Raw genomic sequence first — 23,098 nt, 5'->3', positions numbered from 1 at the left:
CTTTTACAAGCAGCGCAATGGGATTTTTTAAATGACCACAGAGAGTCAGGACTAAGGTTTAACGTCTCATTCAAAAGACGGATGTAATTAATGTATTACATTCTGCTCGCTTGCAGGCCTACTTTTAAAAAATAGAATATATAATCAAAAATAAATTGAACAGTAGAAAATTTAATGAATTTGATAATTCTAAATAATAATAAAAATAAGATAGGAAAGACCACTGAATAGAGCTGTGCGATTAATCGAAATCGAATCGCGATTTGAAACGTTGCATTTAGCTAATCGCAAGAGGCAGCGATATGAAATGTATACATTCTATTTAATTTCCTCCACCCAGAGCAAATGCGTGACTGCCGTCTGTGTATGACAGTTTTACTACTTACTATAAAGTGAGCACACTTTCGTTCTGCTCGATCAGAATTACGCAACTGAACTATACGTAAACCCTACAATAAAACAAACCAACAGGAAAGCGCGGACAAGTCAGATGATGACGTCTGCCGCTATAGAAGCTTTAATAGACGGATTCATATCAAAGAAAAACAGTATGTTGGTAATGTTGGAATATCTTGGTTTCAAAGTCACAAAAACAAGTAATTTGAAAAAGCGGTTGCAGAACTGTTGCCACTGCACGAGGAAATACAACAACCAGCAGCTAAAAAAAAGCACCACGGGCAGCGCTAAGAGGAGTGTCTTGCTAAAAAAAGAAAGAGTCAACTAAACATATTGCCAGTTACAATCAATCTAATAGTGAGCAACAGCAAAGTACAATTTCAGAGTTTGCAGCTGTTACACCATATGAAAACATCACGAAGGCACCAGGAGATAACTCACGCCATAACTCACTACTGTTTGCTGTAGAGAAAAATTACTGTTTAATTTCTGAATATATAATATATATATATATATATATATATATATATATATAAACAAAATCTAATACAAGCTGGAGTTAGTTAATATCTTTTCAGTTCCTTTTTTAAACTAATACTCACTGCATTCTAGCAGAAAGAAGCTACAGTACAGATTATTGAGCTTAAGGTTGACTACAAAATTATTTGCATATCGAAATCGCAATATCTGTCAAAAAAATAAACAAAAAATAAAAACGCAATTAAATATTTTCCCCAAATCGCACAGCCCTACCACGGAGGATACATTGGTGTCACAATAAAATAAATGTGGCACTTGGGTTTTCTATAGCCCCAGGTTCCAATGTGTTCTTACTGCTGATAACATCTTGGTGCCAAATTCCTCAAGACACCTTAGGGGGTTTTACAGGGTCCAAAGTTTTTTTATCAGCACCATCCTGGCAACACAGAAAGTCCCAACAGCATATTAGGCAGGTGGTCATAATGTTTGGCTCCTGTGTAAATAAATATAAACATCCATGAAACATCAGACAAGAACACACAGTAGGGTCAGATTCCAGTTAATTTACTGGTTAAACTTCTTGTAATATGGTAGGCACATCTGTTACACATGTAAAAGACAGGAAATGCTCTTTTTCACATGATTTTCTGATTAAAGAAAGTCTGTGCTACTGATAAAGTGTGCCAAGACGGCAAAACAAATATACAAAAAACAAGTTTCTATATAGTTTAAAAATGAAAGGATTTGTTATCATAATGGCAAACCTAGTTTGTATTTTCAAGCAAACATCTTGCCTCTGTTAGTGTGAGGACAGAAGGCCAAACGCAACCGCAGTAATAACAACACCACATTGCAGATTTCATTCTCAATGAAATCAGGCACAGTTTCAGACAAATGCCATATAAATAACACGATAGTCAACAAGAAAGATCATTTAAACTTCTTGGGAAACCTTCAGTGGCTCTCAAGAGGAGACCTCAGGCATGGAAACAATGCAACAAACCTTACTCTGATCCGTTACACTTCCAAGAAAAACTCATTTGTTGGAAGATTTAAGACATTAATAGGAGCTAAAAGATGTCATGCTATATAGGACACAGAAGGCGGCACGCAGATTTGGCATGAACACCAGCAGCACCATGATTCAAAAGGCCCTTAAAGGTAAAAATCCATCAAACCCCTATGCTTAAAATCCAATCCAATTTTCTGCAGCTAAACCAAATCATTAAAGTATTATATATCAATATATACAATTATCATCTGAGAGCAAAGAAGGTGAAACTCTAGAGCAAACATATCTAAAAACGGTAAATGCTAAAGGTCTTTGGCTACCATTAAAATAAAAATAAAAAAACAGAAGAGAAAAATTCCACACTTTTTTTGAAGAAGAAGTTCTGAGTTCACAGTATTCCTGAGCATTGAACCTGCGGATTAAGATTAAAGGGCATTTCACTCATTCTCTTCTGAGGCCTTTACAAACTCTGAGAAGATGAAAATGTCATAAATTATATTAATCCTGAACAAAATAACTTGAAAACAGTTTCTTCTGGATATATAGATGTATTGTAAAACATTCCAAGGTGAAAAAACCTTGCAAAGAACAGCTCCAAATATAAGCCTGAAATTAAAATAATCAATCTGAAATTATATATTTGTGTGTGTATATGTTAGGACGTCTAGAATTTTTGGCATTGTGGTCTTTTTGTATCAAATGTTTGGTAAATATGCACATTTCCTTCTCAATTACCATTATGTTAATAAGGAAATGATATATTCATATTTATGCATCACAGTAGTAGGTTTTGCCTTTATTTGATGTCTATTAAAAGAAGCATCTACAAGAACTATGATAAGAATTTGATGGTAAAATGTGATAAATTATGAAAACAATAATAATAATTCCTTTAGATTTTGGGGTAAAATGTGACATGAATATTAATTTTGGATTTATTTTCCTCAATGCCAATGTGCTTGATGATCTCATGTTTATAAGGGGTCAGAAGAGAATGTAGACTCATCCAATGCCCAACCTCAATGCCCGTTTTAAGTTGGTCTTCCAAAGGAAGAGGGAAAAACCTAAGTACTAAGCCTCGGTTAAAACACAATGTCCATTGGCCTCATTTATATATATATTACAGCAGGCCAACCCGGAAAGATGACCAGTGCATGAATCCCTTTTAGCCAGCAGAGGGCGAAATCTGCGCATGCACACGGTGGTCATGAGGCTTCCAGCTGCCTGCTCAACAAACTGCTTCCAAAAAACAAACACAAAAAAGGAGACAGTGCGGTCACATGACTTCACAGGACACGCCCAGACAGCCCTGCTTTCTGTCTTCTCTGCTGTTGAGCTTTTTCATGCGATAATGCCGGATCTCACGGACAAGGGTGTAGAAAGCATCCTCGACTCCCTGAAACACAGAACATGGAGGACTGATAAAGGATATTTTTTTCAACCTAATACATGCTAGGCATGAAGCTCTAGGCCAAGCATTGGTATTGAAACAAAAGTAAACTTAAGGAACTTCATAGGGCATGTTTACACCTGGTTACATTTCACTTATTTATATAAGACTTTAAAGGGGACCTATTGTGCTCCTTTTTACAAATTGTAAAATAAGTCTCTGATGTCTCTAGAGCGTATATGTGAAGTTTCAGCTCAAAATACCACACAAATGTTTTATAAAGTCTTTGAAACTGCCACTTTGTGCCGGTTTGGTGACTGTCGCTTTTAAATTCAAATGAGATTGTGCTCTTTTCAAAAGAGGGCGGAGCTACAAACACTTATGTGTCACTAAGGTACATTTGTTGTCAATCCAATCACAAGTGGACAACACAAGTAATATAACACTTATAATACCAGATCAGCAGATATACCCTTACTTAGGATGCCATTCTCCAAGTATGCTCCATATGTATGGAATGAGCTTCAAGATGTTTTACATATAAAATCCGTACCATCGATCACTATATTTCGTGACTATATATTTTTATTTTGCTTTTTCGAAAGTTAACAATACAGAACATCAAAACTAAGCAGCAAGCAAACTAAAGTAAAACATACACAGTATAAAAAATAAATAAGTAAAATAAAAAAATCAAATAAATAAAAAAAAAAAATCAATAAATAAAAAGGGAGGAGATGCAGTATAAACCATTTTGTTAAATCAAATCATGTGGTACTGTTTTAATATAATTCAAAAATGGATTCCAAATCTTTTAAAATAATTCACCCTTTCCTTTCAAAGAATATGTGATCTTCTTCAATGGTATACAGTTGCAAATTTCTGAGATCCACAGTCCAATTGGCACATCAATGTCTGTTTTCCATTTTAAAGCAATGCATTTTTTAGCTATTGTGAGCAACACTTCAGTAAGTTTAATAGCATGATTATGCTGGAGGTTAGAATTTGTATAACTGCCCAATAAACATATCTCTGTATCCAATGGAAAATCAATTCCATGAATCTGTGATGTGATATTGCATACTTGTATCCACAACACTTTCACTTTAGGGCACAGCCATGTAGAATGCAAAAATGTACCTTCTTCTATACCACATGTGAAGCAGAGGGGAGAAATATGTTTTTTTTAAATTTGTGTAATCTGGATAGAGTGTAATAAAGCTGGTGTAAATTAAACTGGATTAGTCTAGTCAAAGTTAAGGTAACCACATCTCTACATAGCTGACCCAACAGGTCATTTTCTAGTTATCCCCAAATCCTGTTCCCATCTAGTTTTAGACTTATCTGGGTCAGTCAAAAGTTGTCTTACCATTAAAGCAACATATGTTGTAGAAATTGTTTTATGTAATGGTTTATCAGCGAAAACAAGTTCCTCCATAGCAGTTAAATTGGGTATCTTGGAATAATTTTTTAATTTGACCCTCAAACAATCCCTTAATTGCAAATAACTAAATAATTCTTTAATGGTCGTGATCTATCGCTATATTTAAAATAGTTTTAAAGACTGTCAATTGAGAACAGTGCACATGTTTTAACAATTGATTATGGTTTATATTATTTTTGTGCGGCTATGTGTTTTGATCTGATTTTTTGTAACTCTGTCCTATGCTTCCCATCTTGACCAGGTAAAAGAGATATTTTATCTCAATAGGGCATTCCTGGTTAAATAATTAAATAAATAAATAAACTGAGATCAAAAAGTCCAGAGGCAGCTTAAAACACCTGCAGTTGGACATCAATTGTAATACAAAAGCTCTTGTAATGAAAAATCCTTACAAAAACACTTTAAAAAAACCCACAAGTAAACAGTTTTCTGTATTTTGAGATTTGTTTTAACCTGTTTATTTATGCTGTGGAATTGCATTATGGGGCCTTGATCTTTCCTCCTACAACATTTGATGTTAAAAAGTTGGAAAAAGTGACTTTTATTGACATTTTTAATACTAAAAAGTGTAATAATGTCTGAGTTTGTGTTGTAATTATGGTAGAAAATCCTGGTAATAAACTGACAGTCATTTTCTGTTATTTTACGGACTTGTATTATTTTACATTATCTATATATTATTTCTTATGATGATGATGAACTTTTATTTAATGCCATGTCAGCAACAAAGGCTTTTTTCATGGCAAAAACATGTAATTATTAAATATACAATTAAAACAAACAAATAAACACAAACTCAATAAGATTCTTAGCATTAATACATCATAAAAAAATTCTACAATTTATCCCAGAAACACTTTGCTAAAAACATCCGTAAGAGAGTTCATTTCATTTAAAAAAGCCTTTTGCAGTCATTAAAAGCAAGACAGTCCTATTATTTCCTAAACAATGTACTGTTTCCTACTAAAAATGTCAATAAAAGTCACTTTGTTATACTGCAGAGTTACATTTTCAACATTAAGTGTCAACAGAGCAGAAATCAAGGTCTCATAATGCAATTCATAAGTGTACATAAACACCTTTAAATCACAAAATACACATTTAGTTTTACAGCGCACATGTTCTGAGACAGCAGACCAAAACAAGGTATTTTTAATTCACTGAACTGTACCAAAACATGAATAAAGGACTCCTTTTCATTCTCACTCGTTTATAAGCAGCGTAATACATGAGTTCATTCGTTTAATTGCGCTTGTTTGTCACATTCCCACAAAGCTTGACAAAACAGAGTGAAAAATCCAAATCAAATGTAAACACAAGTGATACTAAAGTTGCATTAAAACACCTGCTAATACTGGCAATGGATCTTGGCTAAACATTTTAGATAGATCATTAAAATTACATGTTAATGCCAGTTGGAAACAGGTGAATAGTTTGTATTATGAAGCCCCAAAATCTGACAAAATTGTCTTTGCCCACCTGTCTGGTTTTGGCAGAGGTTTCTACAAACTCAATGCCATAGCTTCTGGCAAGTTCCTGAGCTTGCTTGGTGTCCACAGTCCTGGCCAAATCACATTTGTTCCCCACTAGGACCATGGGAACATCATCCGAGTCCTTCACACGCTTGATCTGCTCTCTGAAATGTACATCACAGTATTATAAGCACTATTCACAGTATAATACTACAAATATACAGCACATTTACAATATCTCTCATCCATGAAGCCCAGGGTATAGCTATTTTTTGAATTTGTATGTTACTGTACATATAGTTGAACGCATAGCACAATCCACAATTCACCAAGATTTTACTGTAACCCATTATTGTGACTTAAATGTTGTATCAGTTATTTATAAATGTGTATTCATACTATATGTCATTAGGCTACTTGTCGTATCTTATATCAGTGTTTCTCAACCAAGTTACTGAAGCACCACCAGCTCTGCACATTTTCCATGTCTCTTTAACCAAACACACCTGATTCAGATCATCAGCTCATTAGCAGAGACTGAAATACCTGTAATGGGTGTGACAAACAAAAGGAGACATGCGACATGCAGTGTTGGTGGTCCTCCAGAAACGTGGTTGAGAAACACAGTCTTATATCATATACCGTATTCTTTATTTAATGCCAAGTCAGCTTCATTGGCTATCTTCATGGTGAAAGCAATGTAGAATAATACAAATATAATAAATACAATAAGAAAAACATAAAAAAAAGACAAAAACAAAAGCTGTATTACATTTGACTTTTTACATTAATATATTATTAATAATTTACATTTCAAATATGTTTTCCATAATCATTCTTTGAGTTTCATTAGGCTAGGTTTTTATAACAAATACCATATAAACCACATATTTAGGTCCCTTTTTACAGTGATATCAAGGTTGACATATCAGGATATACAGTTGAAGTCAGAATTAGTAGCCCCCCAGAATTATCACCCCCTGTTTATTTTTCCCTCAATTTTTCCCCCAAAGACTTTTTCAACACATTTCTAAACGTAATAGTTTTAATAACTCATTTCTAATAACTGATTTATTTTCTCTTTGCCATGATGACAGTAAATAATATTTTACTAGATATTTTTCAAGACACTTCTATACAGCTTAACGTGATATTTAAAGGCTTAACTAGGTTAATTCGGTTAACTAGACAGGTTAGGGTAATTGTAGACTATCGAAAAAAAATATTGCTCAAGGGGCTAATAATTTTTACCTTAAAATGTTTTTAAAAAAATTTAAAACTGTTTTTATTCCAGCAGAAATAAAACAAATAAGACTTTCTCCAGAAGAAAAAATATTATCAGACATACTGTGAAAATTTCCTTGCTCTGTTAAACATCATTTGGGAAATATTTAAAAAAGAAAAAGAATTTGAAAGGGGGGCTAATAATTCTGACTTCAACTGTATGTCACGATATTTTTGTTGTTCGATATATTGCACCACAATTTATTGCGATAAACAATATTAATATGCTTTTAAAATCAATTCATGCTACACATTATATAATGCAAGTATGAAGATAATAGCATCATAATGGACGTACATTCAAACACATAATATTTTATTCTTAATATTTCACTTAATTATAGCAATTTTAATAATTAATCATTGGAATCAGAATGTGAAAATGTATATCAAAAACAAATAAAAAAATGTTGACAAAAGATGCAAGTTACCAAACAGTAGAAAAAAAAAAGTAACATGTTTAAAGTCAATTCAAAGTACAGGACGCATACTCTACCAGATCTATTTTCAGTTGTTAGGCACCTACATGAAAAATTTATAATAAATACTATGGTTTATTTTTAACCATACTGACACCTTCAATAGAGACTGGATGAGATGACAGAGGCTGTGCGATCAGCTAAAATGTTGCGGTCATTGGTTTTCATGTATGGGCAATATTTATTGCATCATGAAATATTGAGTTAATATCTATGTGTTGTGCAATAAGTCTATATGTTGATTGTGACAGGCCTAATCAAGATATTTTTGTTCACGAAACAAAAGCTGTTTAAGCTGCTGCTGCATGCACCTTTTTAAAAGACAAACTTGTAATATTATTACATTAATTATTGACAAGCGTCATCTTGAATAGTTTGTTGTTCCTGTTCCGTCTCAGCCATTTCCTTTCCAAATGTGAAATCAATGGTCTGGGGTCAGTGTTGCAAACTTGTGGACAAACTATGAGCGCAAATGTATGTGTGAGAAGCGTTTATTGATTTTTCTGACAATTTTGGTGGCATGAATATAGTATGCAGATAATATTCTGCATCCTCAAGTACACACAAAAAAAAAAACGTAAAACATTTTTATTGCCACATCAGCAACCTTCATGGCAATATTATTATTATTTTAAAGATTTATTTTTGGCATTTTTCACTTTATTTGACAGGACAGTAGGTTGACAGCAAGTGAAGTGGAAAAGTGTGTGTGGGGGGGGGGTAATGATCGTGAAAGGTTCATGAGCCGAGATTTGAACTTGGGACGCCAGGAGTGATGCCGCACCATATGTCAGTGCACTGACCACTGGGCCATCACATCGAAGACCATCCAAAACTAGTGTTGGGCAAAAATTTATCTTGTGTAGAAAAAAAAACTCCACAATAAAAGTTAGTTTTGACTTAATATACGTGTGTGTACTGTGTATATTCATTATGCATATATAAATTCAAATGCATGCATATATTTGAGAAAATGTTTATTTACATTTAGGTTATATATATATATATATATATATATATATATATATATATATATATATATATATATATATATATAAATAAAAGTATGTGATACAAATTATATATAAATTTAAATATCTATGCAGAAAAAAATGTTTTGTATAGTTGTTTCTATGCATGCATGTGGATCGCATATACTTAATAAATATATATCACACACACATACACACGTCAAAAACTTTTATGTAGGATGTGATTAATCATAATTAATATTTGCCCAGCACTAATAAAACATTACATAATAACAATAAGGAACACAATAAATAAATAATTAATATTTTACATTACAAAATAGGGTGGCACGGTGGCTCAGTGGTTAGCACTGTCGCCTCACAGCAAGAAGGTTGCTGGTTCAAGTACCAGCTGGGCCAGTTGGCATTTCTGTGTGGAGTTGGCATGTTCTCCTTGTGTCCGCGTGGGTTTCCTCCGGGTGCTCCAGTTTCCCCCACAGTCCAAAGACGTGATATAGGTGAACTGAATAAACTAAATTGGCCATAAAGTATGTGTGTGAATGAATGTGTATGGATGTTTTCCAGTACTGGGTTGCAGCTGGAAGGGCATCTGCTGTGTAAAAAATATGCTGTATAACTTGGTGGTTCATTCTGCTGTTGCGACCCCTGATGAATAAAGGGACTAAGCTGAAGGAAAATGAATGAATGAACTGAAAAATTCAATGTCAAATTCTTGCTTGAAACTTTGACTGTGTGTAATCTGCATTGAATTTATACAACTTAAAAATCAACAATGTAACTGCAATGGCTTTAATCTGCTCTCAGACCTGTACAAATGCACATCGGCGAAGGATTTGCTGTTGTTGATAGCGAAGACGCAAAGGAAACCCTCTCCTGTCCTCATGTACTGGTCTCTCATTGCGCTGTACTCCTCCTGACCTGCAGTGTCCAGGATGTCCAGCAGACACGTCTCACCGTCAATCACCACCTGCTTCCTGTAGGAGTCCTGCAGGGAAAGACACGATTGCCACTGTAAATCTGCAGGACGCTCTCGTCATTATATTAACCTACACAATAGAGCAACGCATGCAAACATTTAAAGTTAGAATTATTCACTCTCATGTGAACTTTTTTTTTCTTTTCCAAATATTTCCCAAATGATGTTAAACAGAGCAAGGAATATTTCACAGTATTTCCTGTAATATTTTTTCTTCTGGAGAAAGTCTTATGCGTTTTATTTCGGCTAGAATAAAAGCAGTTGTTAAGTTTTTAAAAACCATTTTAAATGTCAATATTAATAGCCCCCTTAAGCAATTATTTTTTTTCGATAGTCTACAGAACAAACCATCGTTATGCAATGACTTGCCTAATTACCCTAACCTGCCTAGTTAACCTAGTTAAGCCTTTAAAGGGCACCTATGATGAAAATTGTCTTTTGCAAGCTGTATAGACAGAACTGTGTGTAGGTATAGTGTGTCCACAGTTATACTGGAGTGATATAAACTCAACAAGTCTCTCTTTTTTTTTTATTTCCTGACATTAAAATAGGATCCAAATCCCAGTGATTTTGAGGCCCACCGCAACGTGGCGTAGGATGCGGGTTTCTCCGCCCATTGATTGATTGACAGGTGTCAAGTTTCTATAATAACAACATGTATACACAGGTCCACAGTAAATTTTTTTGGAAATAAACTGAGATTAACATATTACAAATCTCTGTGATTTTATTAAGTTTAAAACATTTTTAAAACAGCATGTTTGTAATAAAGACAGCAAAACCACCATCTAATTCTTCACCACTATAATCAACACGGCTGCATGGTGTCAGTAAACGCTAATATGTCTGTGTGTGAGTACTGCAAATGCATTTGTGTGACTCATAATTTCAGAAAGGCTTGAATAAACTCCTCCACAAATACATGAAATAAACTAACTTGGCATTTTTGACTAATGAGTTGTATTTCAGCTTCATCCGTGTCTGTCTCTATCACTGACTGCTGTTTATCTGACGTAACTCATGATGAAAAGCAGACATGCACGTGGGAGCGGTGGGTGGGGAGAAGCAGCTCATTTGCATTTAAAGCCATAGGATACAAAAACGGCCACAATGTACTTAGACTCCAAAATGAGAATATTCTGGAGGCTGTAATAAATTAATATGGGTGTTGAGCTGAAACTTAACAGAGACATTCTGGAGACACCAAAGGCTTATCTTACATCTTGTAAAAGGGATAAAATAGGTGCCCTTTAAATGTTACTTTAAGCTGTATACTAGTATCTTGAAAAGTATCTAGTAAAATATTATGTACTGTCATCGTGACAAAGATAAAATAAATCAGATATCAGAAATTAGTCATTAAAACTATTATGTTTAAATGTGTTTAAAAAAAAAAAACTTTCGGTAAAAAGGAATTGTGGAAACAAATATACAGGGGGGCTAATAATTCTGACTCAGTGTAAATAGAGAACTTATTAAAAATCACTAAAAGTAACATTTTTAAATGTATAACGAACAAACAAAGGAGTGACTTCCAGTTAAAGGAAAAAAAACTATACATTTACCAATACAGACCTATAAATGTACTCAAGTAAAAGTCAAAGAAGATATTTTTTTAAAACTACTTAGTAAAGTACAATTCCTGAGAAAAACTACTCAATTACAGTAAAGTATTTGTAATTTGGGTCACTTTACAATAAGGTTTCATTAGTTAATGTATTTACTAACATGAATTATTTATGAGCAACATTTGTACAGCATTTGGTAATCATGGTTCAACATTTAGGCAACATTGTGGCTCAGTGGTTAGCATTGTCGCCTCACAGTTGGCATTTCTGTGTTTAGATTGCATGTTCTCCCGGTGTTGGCGTGGGTTTTCTTCGGGTGCTCTGGTTTCCCCCACAGTCCAAAGACATGCGCTATAGGTGAATTGGGTAAACAAATTCCCCATAGTGTAAATTCCCCCCATGGCTGGAAGGGCCTCTGCTGCGTAAAACATATGCTTGAAATAGTTGGCGGTTCATTCTGCTGTGGCAATAACTGATAAATAAGGGACTAAACCGAAGGAAAATGAATGATTGAGTTCAACATTTATTAATGTAATATTAAAATCCAAAACTGTGCTTGTTAACATTAGTTAATGCACCGTTAGTTAACATGAACTAACAAAGAAAAAAACTGTGTTTTCATTAACTAATGGTAACTAACATAAACAGATACTGTAATCAATTTATTGGTCATTGTTTGCTCATGTTAGTATATACATTAGCAAACATTAACTAATACAACCTTATTGTAAAGTGTTACCGTAATTGGTTACTTTAAACCACTGCAGACAACAAATAAAAGTGCCAAAAGGTGGACTGGCCTTTAAATTGAATTCAAAGCATCATAAAAGTATTTATGTGTTCCGATAACAAAATTTAAAGACTGTAAACATTGGAAAGCTAGTGTATGATCAAATGACTGTAATCAGCACCACTGATTCATGCCTAAAAGCGTTGAGAAAAGTAACACGCACCACTTGACAAAGCACTGGTGTGGTTTACAGTTCATAGACATTAAACTAACATCATATGCACTGGGATTAAATTGTTTAATGTCAAGTATGAAAAAAGTACACTAGTTCACTATCGTTCAAAAACTTTGAGAGAGAGCTTCTTTTTTTTTTAAAGAAATTAATACTTTAAGCCAGCAAGAATGCATCAGCATAGTAGAATGGTTTCTGAAAAATCATGAGACACTAAAGACTGGAGTTACTTAAAACTAGAGTTATATGAAAATATAATAAAAATAATCAGCAATCTCGCATTAATAACAGCTTAGTGGATATGCAGTAGATTACTCCAGTTCATCACGTACCTCAATAGTGGGGTCATATTCATCCACAAAGTGATTCTGGATGAGCTGGATTGTTAATGCGCTCTTCCCAACACCTCCTGCTCCCACAACAACCAGCTTATACTCAGTCATCTTACAGTCCTGAGGGACCACCTGTAATTAAAGACAGAGTATGCACGTCAAAATATTAATAATACTTTCAACACTTTGTTATTAAAATATGAGTCAAACTGTAAGACAGAATTGCAATCCTTTTTTCTCTTCATATATATACACACACCCAGAGAAAACATGTAATAAGGCACTGTCTTTCGAAGGTTTGGGGTTGGTAAGATTTAAAAAAAAATATTATATTTAAAAATGCAAATAAGTCTTTTAAGCTCACAAAAGCTGCATTTATTTTACAGTGTTAAAAAATTTTGCAATACTTTTTATCATTTTTAAAAACTTCTCTTTATCCATTTTAAAATGTAATTGTATCCTCAAAGACACATTTTCAGCATCATTTAGATTTGATGCTCAAGAAACATTAATGATGAAATCAGTTAATTCACTCATTTTACAGTACTGGGAAACACCCATACAAGGCACGGGACGATAACCGTTTTCAAGGTTTACTGTGGTTTAGTAAAGTCAAGGTTTTAAAACCGTCAAAATCTTCTGCAATACTGTTCCTAAGGTATGTGTTTGATTTTTTTTTGTTTGTTTTTGGGACAACAGTATCTCCAGCAGAAAAGATGCCGTTTTATATTGTACAAAAATCTGTTTTGAACCAAATTAATTTTTGACTTCTGCTGTCTTCATTTAGCCTGAAATGTTTACAGCTCCAAAATATTTTAAATGTTTCTCAAAATAAAATATATTGTGTTTAAAGAGAAAAAAAGTTTTTGTTTTTTTACCCAGACATTTAAAAAGAATATATTTTAGACCAGTAATCACAATACTGTGAAACCCAAAAGCTGTAATCTTTTATTCCATGGTTATCATACCGTCAGAATCTTATACTGGCCCAAACCTAACCTATACACAAATTCACTCAAAGACTATGGCCAATTTAGTTGATCCAATCACTAATAGTTCATGTCTTTGGACTGTGGGGGAAAACGAAGCACTCAGAGAAAACCCATGCCAACATTGGGAGAACGTGCAAACTCCACACAGAAATACCAACTGGCCGGGACTCAAACTAGCAACCTTCTTGCTGCGAGGAGACAGTGCTAAATACTGAGCCACCAATTAAAGTTGCACAGCCTAATTTTTAAACCAACATGACATTAAAATCACATGTAAAATAATTAAAAAGACAGTACTATATATTACAAAGTACAGGTTAAGTATGTACACCAGGGCCCTGTTTCAGAAAGAAGGGTAAGTGAAAACTCAGAGTATGCTAACCCTGAAATGACAGAAACTCTGGGTTTTTCATTTTCACCTTCCATTTGGCAGGTTTGTCAAACTTGTGAAAGCAGGGTAAGTCAAGCCTGTTTCCGAAAGAGAGGTAACTTTTACTCAGAGTCAGTTACCGTGGCAACTTATTATGTGAACCTAATCTGGTCATGAGTTGGCATGGGATGATAACCGTTTTCAAGGTATACCGTGCTTTGGAAAAGTCAAGGTTTTAAAACTGCAGAAATTCTGTCATACCATTTCCTATGGAATGTGTAACGTTTATTTACATTTTATTTACAGTTTATTTATATTTTTGTTTTTTAGGACAACACTATCTCCAGAAAGTTTCTGTCGGTCTCCTCCCTCCCCCCCCCCCTTTTTTTTTTTTTAAAGCTGAAGCTGTATTTTTTCGCCTTAGCTTTAGTCATTCATTGCCTACATTTCAGTCACACAAAGAACAAAGTTACGAGAATGGCTCGTCCTTTTTTGGAAAAATTGAAATTAGATTTAATACCATAGTTTTAAAGTTTCCTTTAATATTACTGCAAAAAATAAATAATTAGTTTAAATTCTCTATGCACCTTTAGTAAAGCTACTTTGGAACAATCATTATTGTAAAAAGCGCTATACAAATTAGCTTGATTTAAAAAAGTCTGAACTGTCAGTCAATTCAAAGCATCTTTGCTGTATTAAAAGTATTTATGTGTTCCAATAACAAAATTTAAAGACTGCAAACATTGGAAAGCTCGTGTATGATCAAATGACTGTAATCAGCACCACTGATTCATCCCTAAAAGCGTTGAGAAAAGTAACACGCACCACTTGACAACAAAGCACTGGTGTGGTTTACAGTTCATAGACCTTAAATTAACATCATATGCACTGGGATTAAATTAATTATATACTTTCTTATACATTATGACTCATACTGGAGGCTACTTCTCAACCATCATGTGACCACCAACATGAGTGCAATAACCGTTTCTCACAGAACCCCCCATCTGCAAACATTACCCCTGCAGTCTATTTATAGACCAGCTAAATGTCAAAGTCACTCTCAGAGTACAGCCAGGAAAAGACATTAACCTGGCTGAAGAGCACAGGTCACTGACCCCTGAGCTGTTTATGCTTGTTCAACTTAAACTTGATACACATAGAGTCAAGTTTACTGCAATTAATTCTTGTTACATCACATCTGTGCATATTAGTTAAGAATATTGTGTATGTCTTTGTATTCATTCACCAAATTAAATAACATGCTCTTCCTCTTCAAAAAGTCATCATTTCCATTGATGTCACATACGTTGTGAATAGGGGTGTAAAGGATCATGTTTGATCCGTGATTCGTACGGATCACAATCTATGTTTCGCAACACACATGACCCGTGGATCAATATTTTTATTTTACTTGTAGATTAATATTAAATTTGTAATAATTGCACAGAGATCGCCTGTCGCATCATTCAAATAACATGTATAAAAGCATTTAGGCCTAAAATATAATAATGACAGAAGAAGTTGTGGTGGGTTATTCGGGAAAGGTGTTTTCAGTCCCTGCTTGTTTAGCCTGCATTAATGCATTCAGTGTAAGCTGCGTTATAATCTTTAAAAGATCGGGATCTCAACACCCACACAACAAAAATTATAAATAATGGTGATTTGCATGTTTATTGATCCTTCCAATTGCTGCATTCAAGTCTGTGCTTAAAAAACGCAAAAATCAAGAAAGAGATTCAGATGGTCTCCTCTGGTTCGCGTGGGTTTCCTCCGTGTGCTCCGGTGTCCCCCACAGTCCAAAGACATGCGGTACAGGTGAATTGGGTAGGCTTAATTGTTCGTAGTGTATGAGTGTGAATGAGTGTGTATGGATGTTTCCCAGAGATGGGTTGTGGCTGGAAGGGCATCCGCTGCGTAAAACATGTGCTGGATAAGTTGGCGGTCCATTCCGCTGCGGTGACCCCAGATTAATAAAAGGGACTAAGCCGAAAAGAAAATGAATGAATGTTTATGGTTAAGATTAAAATCACCATCATATGCTCAAAAATTGTAGGCAGCAATTACATTAATTAACCAATAGGTGGCGACAATCAGCCATCAAAAATATGCCATTGAATAATTTTTCAAAAATGATCTAGCAATGAAACATGAAGTTTTATGAGTGAATAACTGAATCATTTATTGAAAATAAGACTAAAAATAAATATGGGTTGTACAAATTATAATGTTAGATTTATACATTAAGTGTTAGTAACAGTAGTGGTAACAGTGAATTTTTCACAGTACTGAATATTTTACTATTTATTTTCATTCAGCTGATTATTTCTTGATTTTATTTTTATTAAAATTTCAGGTTCTAAATTCTGTTTGTTGAAACGCAGTACTGTTTTGTAATAAATGGAAAGCAAATTACATCTGTGGTCTCCTCTTTTTGGCTGATCTGAAAAATGGTCCGATCAGTGACTAAAAAAAAACCATAATGTGATCCGAACCGTGAGATTTGTGATCCGTTACACCACAAGTTGTGAGTCATGTTGAATAATTGGAAATTATATTTTTGCTTTATGTTAGCAAATTCGGTCTAAATGTGAGTTTATTCTGCAGTGCAAAGGCTAAAGGCAGTAAAGATTTTGGTGAAAAATGAGTTACTGATATTTTTGAGATATTTGGGATCTTCATTTGTTATTTTTCTTTAATTGGCAGATTTCTATAATTAATTTGGCTGGAGAACAAAATGTTTAAAATCATTTTATTGTCAGTTCTCACAGCAAGAAAAAGTATACTGGATATTAGGGTTGAACGATATTGGACAAATCTAACATTGCAATATTTTTTATTTGGCGATAGACATTGCGATATGAATAGAATTTTACCAGATGATTTAATGTCTCTATTTGGAAAGAATTTATAATGTTAGATTTATTGGGATGATTCTGCAGTGGGAGTGCATCTGCATAAAATCTAATAAACAATCTATAAATAAAATCAAGAAAAAGATACACTTGAAATAAATCCACACTGAACTGAACTTTTACTCTGGACTGGACTGACACAGTTTCAATTTACTAGAACTTCTATGTTAAGCTGCTTTCACACAATCTAGACTGAAAAAGCGCTACAGAAATAAAAATTAATTGAATTTTATTGAAATAAAGTGTTTTATCGCTCTCAGAGTCTAACAGTATACAAGTACAGCAACTGAATGATAAAAATAATTCAATAAAATGAACCATTGTGAGTAACAAATGGTACAGTTTTATGTCTGAATGCTTTTAAAATCATTATACCATCACAAGCATCAAAAACACAAGCAAATTATAAATTATACAAACTTAACATTGCATTTCCTGCCATGTGACTGTGAATGATTACATTACGATATCGATGCTGAAACGATACATTGTGCAGCCCTACTGGAGATATAGATCATATTATGGTTTAAAACACTTTATTTTTGCTAAAACCTGTATTTGGATTAATGGCGTTAAGAATTATATTAATTAAAGAATGAACTGAATAAAACACCCTGTCTTACAGAATTAAAGCCTCTTTTGAGACACGGTGGCTCAGTGGTTAGCACTGTCACCTCACAGCAAGAAGGTCGTTGGTTCGAGTCCCAGCTTGGTCAGTTGGCATTTCTGTGTGGAGTCTGCATGTTCTCCCCGTGTTCGGGTAAGTTTCCTCCGGGTGCTCCGGTTTCCCCCACAGTCCAAAGACATGCGCTATATGTAGGTGAATTGAACATACTAAATTGACCATAGTGTATGTGTGTGAAAGAGTGTATGGGTGTTTCACAGTACTGGGTTGCAGCCAAAAGGGCATCCGCTGTGTAAAAAATATCCTGGATAAGTTGGCGGTTCATTCCGCTGTGGCGACCCCTGATGAAAAAGCGACTAAGCCAAAGGAAAAAAAATGAACCAGCATTTTTGGATGGAAACATAGCTATTGTCAGCTCATTATGTGAACATATCAAATGTTTAGGAGGTGAACCACAGATGAATGCTCAGATACCTGTGGAAAAGTGACTTCAATCAGATTTTAGAGAGCATGTGATTGGTTAGAAGATCTGATGAATGTTTTATATAATTTTGTCTATTAGAGATCTTTAAAGAGACAGTTCACCCATAAATGAAAATACTTTTATCATTTATTCTTCCTCTATTTGTTCCAAACCCGTTTGAGCTTTTCTTCTGTTGAACAAAGGAATATATACTAAAGAATGTTGGGAAAAAAGCAGTCATTGACTTCTATAGTATTTTTTTGTTGTTGTCACTTACAGATGTCAATAACTGCTTTTTTAACATTCTTCAGAATATCTTGTTGTGTTCAATAGAAGAAATTCATAAACGTTTAGAACCAATTGAGTGTATAAAATGATAAAGGGATAGTGCAACCAAAAATTTAAAATATCCTTAAGACATATGGATCCGTGATTTTCATTTAAGGGGATCATTTATTTTTTATAACTTAGCCACATTTTTTTCTCAGTTTCTGTCATTTTAAAAAGCTTATTTGAAATTGTTTCATTCAAGTGATCCATTTGTTAAACAAATGTTATAAAGAGAGTTTGGCTACATGATTGTGGTTTAAACGTTGGGAATTTGGGTTTGATTTTGATAAATCCTAGGTTTAAAGTTACTAATGCACACACTCAATTCCAAATGATATCATTAGGGACGTTGGTCAAGGGTTAGCAGCAGCCATAGCTGGGATATTTTGGCATCACTTTTTAATGTGGAGGAAAGTGGAGACGCATCATCCATCTTGTTTTACAGCCTATGTTTTCGAAAGCAAGCATTTTCTTTACCATTCAAGCATTATGATTGCAGTGTAATGAACAGTCAAAATGCTAAATAAAGAAAGAAAACCAGTTTGAGTCGTTAAAACACTTTTGTAAACACTCCCTAAAATAAACAAATATATATATATATATATATATATATATATATATATATATATATATATATATATATATATATATATATATATATATATAAAAAACTCATAAACATACATACACACACATATATATATCATCACTCATAACTCATCACCTCTGGCTAATTTTGGAGCATTCACAGAAATGCTAATTCATGTACACTGTCCCTGCAAATTAAACAACCAAAAAAATAATAAATAATTAAACGACATTTATTAAGGCTAAACAATTTATCGTTTGAGCATTGATATCGTTAGTTGCAGTTGCGGCTGGCGTGTCCTTTGGCGTCTTCCTTTTTCTTCTGCATATATTGACTTATCTTCCTGAGTATAGTTTTATGAAGCTTTTCATTTAGACATTGGGTACATTAGACAGGTTACACATTGCTCAAATAGCTGTGAACACAGCTGACTGGTTACTGATGCAGGTGGCAGCACAGTAAGCGCGATCGCGTTCCCAGTCGGGCTCATCCCCTCGCACTCTTAGAGGAATTGCATTTTTTTCAAGTGCGGTCACACTTAGGCTCAATCCCAATTATACCCCTTAGCCCTTCCCCTTAGACGGGGTAGGGGTGTCGTAACTCTCTTTAGCTTGAAGGCGTAGGGATAAGGGGAAGGGGCTAGATACCCCTTCAAACTAAGATTTTTCAGGACCACACTTGAAACCGAGGGGTGAGAAAGTTTCCCAAAATACATCATCTACAACAGCAGCATGGCTGCACGCAGAATTAAGATGCACAAATTAGTATTTTTTTTGTCATTTTTATGAATTTTAATAACAAACAAGCACATGTTTTAATACATTCCTCATGGCGTTCGTGTTTTAGCATCATGCGTAAAAAAAAATTGCTAAAATAAAAACCACAAAATTTTGATATCTATAATCCTGAATAATAACTCCTGTATAGCAGTCCCACAACATTCTGACCCTCGATGACACTCAAATACCCTGTCATAAAAGTCTAGTGGCTGGGAATGAGCTTTTTACAGCATCTGCTGTATTGTTAATGTTGTTTTCGGGTGTTAAGATGAATATGGCCACTGTGTAAATACACAGTACAGTTACGATCTTACGGCCATATTAGATCGTTGACAACATGATATCATTGCCTTCAGTGTTTTCCTGAAGATAAATGCCAAAAAATAACAACTTGTATAACTACAGCAGTCCCCGTCTGGTCTCATATGATGTAAGAGATTGCGATGACATATGATGACGTGTGCAGGTGTTGTAATGGTGTCCCATTTTTTAGGGGTACATTTTGAAGCCCTTCCCACTCTGTTTCAAGGGCCAAAGGGAAGGGGTAGGGGTACAATAATATAATTGGGATTGGGCCTTAACAAGCAGATAAGCAAGGTTAGCAGCCATTAAGGTCCCAGAGAAATCTGAAGGCCCCCAAATAAATACCTAGAGCAGGGGTCACCAATCTCGGTCCTGGAGGGCCGGTGTCCCTGCAGGTTTTAGCTCCAACTTGCCTCAACACACCTACCTGGATATTTCAAGCATACCTTGATTAGCTTGTTCAGGTGTGTTTGATAGGGTTGGAGCTAAACTCTGCAGGACACCGGCCCTCCAGGAACAAGTTTGGTGACCCCTGACCTAGAGTATAAATTATACTACAAATTATATATAAAATTGTTTTCTATCATATTTTGTATGGTGAGGGTATAATTTTTTTTTTAATGAAATTACATTTGTGTGATTGTGTGCAAATGTGTCCCCCACATTCAATCATGCCAAATCAGTAAAGATTTACTTTTAAAAATGAAATAGTTCATTTAAGATGTTTAGTTGTGAATTCATCTAAATAAAATTAATCATTTAAAAAGATTTACAAGGTGCTTTATATGTTACTATTATTTTGCATTAGGATTAAATATAGAAAACGAGATCGAATGATACAAGACAAAAACAACAAAATAATAATAAAAAATAAAATAAAGTACCAAAGGTGCATTTTAGAAATTTTTGGCCCCTTGGCTGGAATTGCTTAGGGCCTCAAAATCACTAAATACGCCTCTGCCATTGAATCTCACTGCCTGTGGTTTTAACTTTCATAACAAGTGAAAATATTCAGCTCGTCCACCTGGTGGTGTAACACAATAATCTAACTGAAATAACATAGTAATGTAAAACAAATCATGTTTGTGGTGTTTTTGTGTTAGGACCACAAAACACACACAAAACCAAAATGAAGCCCAATGAGTGATTAATAGAAAATAGCCAACTAATAAAGTTCAAACATGTTTTTTAACCAGACAAAATGTGACTTTTAGATGCCAATGAGAAATAAAATCCGTCCATGAAAACTACACGTATCCCACATGTTTTGAAATGTTGTCTACGTAGAAAGCTCACTAGGATTGAAGACACAGCCTTTACGTCGCACGAAGAAGGAAATTAGCCTTTTAAAAGCATCCACGAGTGCCACACACTTATATACATGCACGTGAAGTCTCGAGGATGGCTATACATGTGAAGGAGAGTCCCTGTAAGGCGTGAAGAAGGAAACTCACCGCTTACACTGCAGTTCTGCGACCTCTGGCTGATCTGATCAACAGGGCTCTGCTAATTACTGCTCCCTCGCCCAAAATAATGCCATGAGGAGCGCTCCAAAAGTCACTTCACACCCGTCAGGAAGCAGCGTAACCCGCGCTAACCGGATTCGCAACGAGGCCACAAATTCAGGTATTATAAACAGCCGTTAAACAAGTCTGGCCAAAGTTTTGAATAAGAGTTGAGCCAGCAGCTTCCCCAGAACTTCACGATTCACGGCGACTTCCGGCTTCAGAATTCCACAAATCATGTCAAAATAAAAGTCCTGCCGCAGACGAATGTCTGACGTCATAAGTCGCGCAAAAAAGGAAAATGTTTTGGTTTACTTTAATGAGAGGAAAACAATTCTGTCTAAATCTTTCTTTTTTGAATGACATGTCTTTTTGTCATATAAAATGTGACAGCAGAAACGTCAGACGATTGTTACATTATTCTGTATATACCTCCCCAAGATGTTAATTTTTCTGGACCAATTTTAAAGTATTCAATGGAAAAAGAGCATGATTATTACCTGAAAAGTTCAGCATATTCAACAAAACAAGAGAGATACATTATAAGATTTTGCTCAATGTATATCCTACAGATTGCTACTTATTTTGATATCTCTAATTTGTGTACTTTCCGCAACATAAATGACAAACTTTATTCCACTTATTCTATAGTTGCAATCACATTAAACTTCTTTGGAATAAGGTTATGTTTTATTTATCATCCTTGTTTAAATATGATTTCAATTTGTCTGTAAAAGACATATTTCTGTATTTCTCTGGTAATGATCATGCTCTCAGTCTTATTGTTAATTTATTTGTGTTACACGTTACTTTTTTTTTACACAAAAATAAGTTTCTAAATGCAATACCTTTAAAACGTTCCTTGCTGAAATTACATTCAATTTTGAATCTCTTAAGCTTATTAAAAATAAGATTTTCTCCCTTTTCTAAATGTTGTTATTGTATTGTCTCTTTAATGCAGTGTTGTTATTTTTCTTGTATTTAATTTTTAAAAAAGAGAGAGGAAGCAAACAGTCAGATTTTGATTAAAGGTTAACAAAAAAATCTTTGGTTTTCTCACCATCATTATTTCCCAAACATGTTAGCGTTTCTGCTGTTGAACACAAAAGAGAATATTCTGAAGACTTTTGTAACACTGCGATGTAAAAACACACTTTAACAAGTCAAGAAAGCTCAAAATTGACAGATGCATGGCAAAATATCTTTTTAATGTTCTACTGAAGGAACATTTTTTTGTGGTAACCGTGCCTTTCAATTACGATAAAAAGTGCAACATTGTGTTGTTCAAGAGTTCACACTTAGCTGATGATTGATTATAAAGCTTGTTTGGCATGCTGTCCAAGGAGAGAGCCCTGAGCCCATAAGATCCTCGAGCCCGGGGCTCCCTACCGTTTGCAGGGCGAGAGGGGAGTTTGAGCTCAGGTAGGTCTTGAGAATTCC

General features: G+C 34.5%; 1 protein-coding gene across 1 annotated transcript; it reads right to left on the bottom strand.

Moving 5' to 3' along the window:
* Positions 1 to 1,424: 1,424 nt before the first annotated feature.
* On the bottom strand, positions 1,425 to 21,870 carry nras (NRAS proto-oncogene, GTPase). Its single transcript, XM_056464016.1, has 5 exons — positions 21,608 to 21,870; positions 12,788 to 12,919; positions 9,756 to 9,934; positions 6,202 to 6,358; positions 1,425 to 3,284 (listed from the first exon to the last, which is right to left on the bottom strand). The coding sequence occupies exons 2-5, from the start codon at positions 12,896 to 12,898 to the stop codon at positions 3,165 to 3,167; spliced, it is 567 nt and encodes a 188-aa protein (XP_056319991.1). The 5' UTR covers positions 12,899 to 12,919; positions 21,608 to 21,870; the 3' UTR covers positions 1,425 to 3,164.
* Between the last annotated feature and the right edge of the window lie 1,228 nt (positions 21,871 to 23,098).

This window comes from Danio aesculapii, chromosome 8 (genome assembly GCF_903798145.1).
Source record: "Danio aesculapii chromosome 8, fDanAes4.1, whole genome shotgun sequence".
Lineage (NCBI taxonomy): Eukaryota > Metazoa > Chordata > Actinopteri > Cypriniformes > Danionidae > Danio > Danio aesculapii.
Note: the sequence above shows the minus strand (reverse complement) of the source record. Positions and strands in the feature narration are given on the sequence as shown.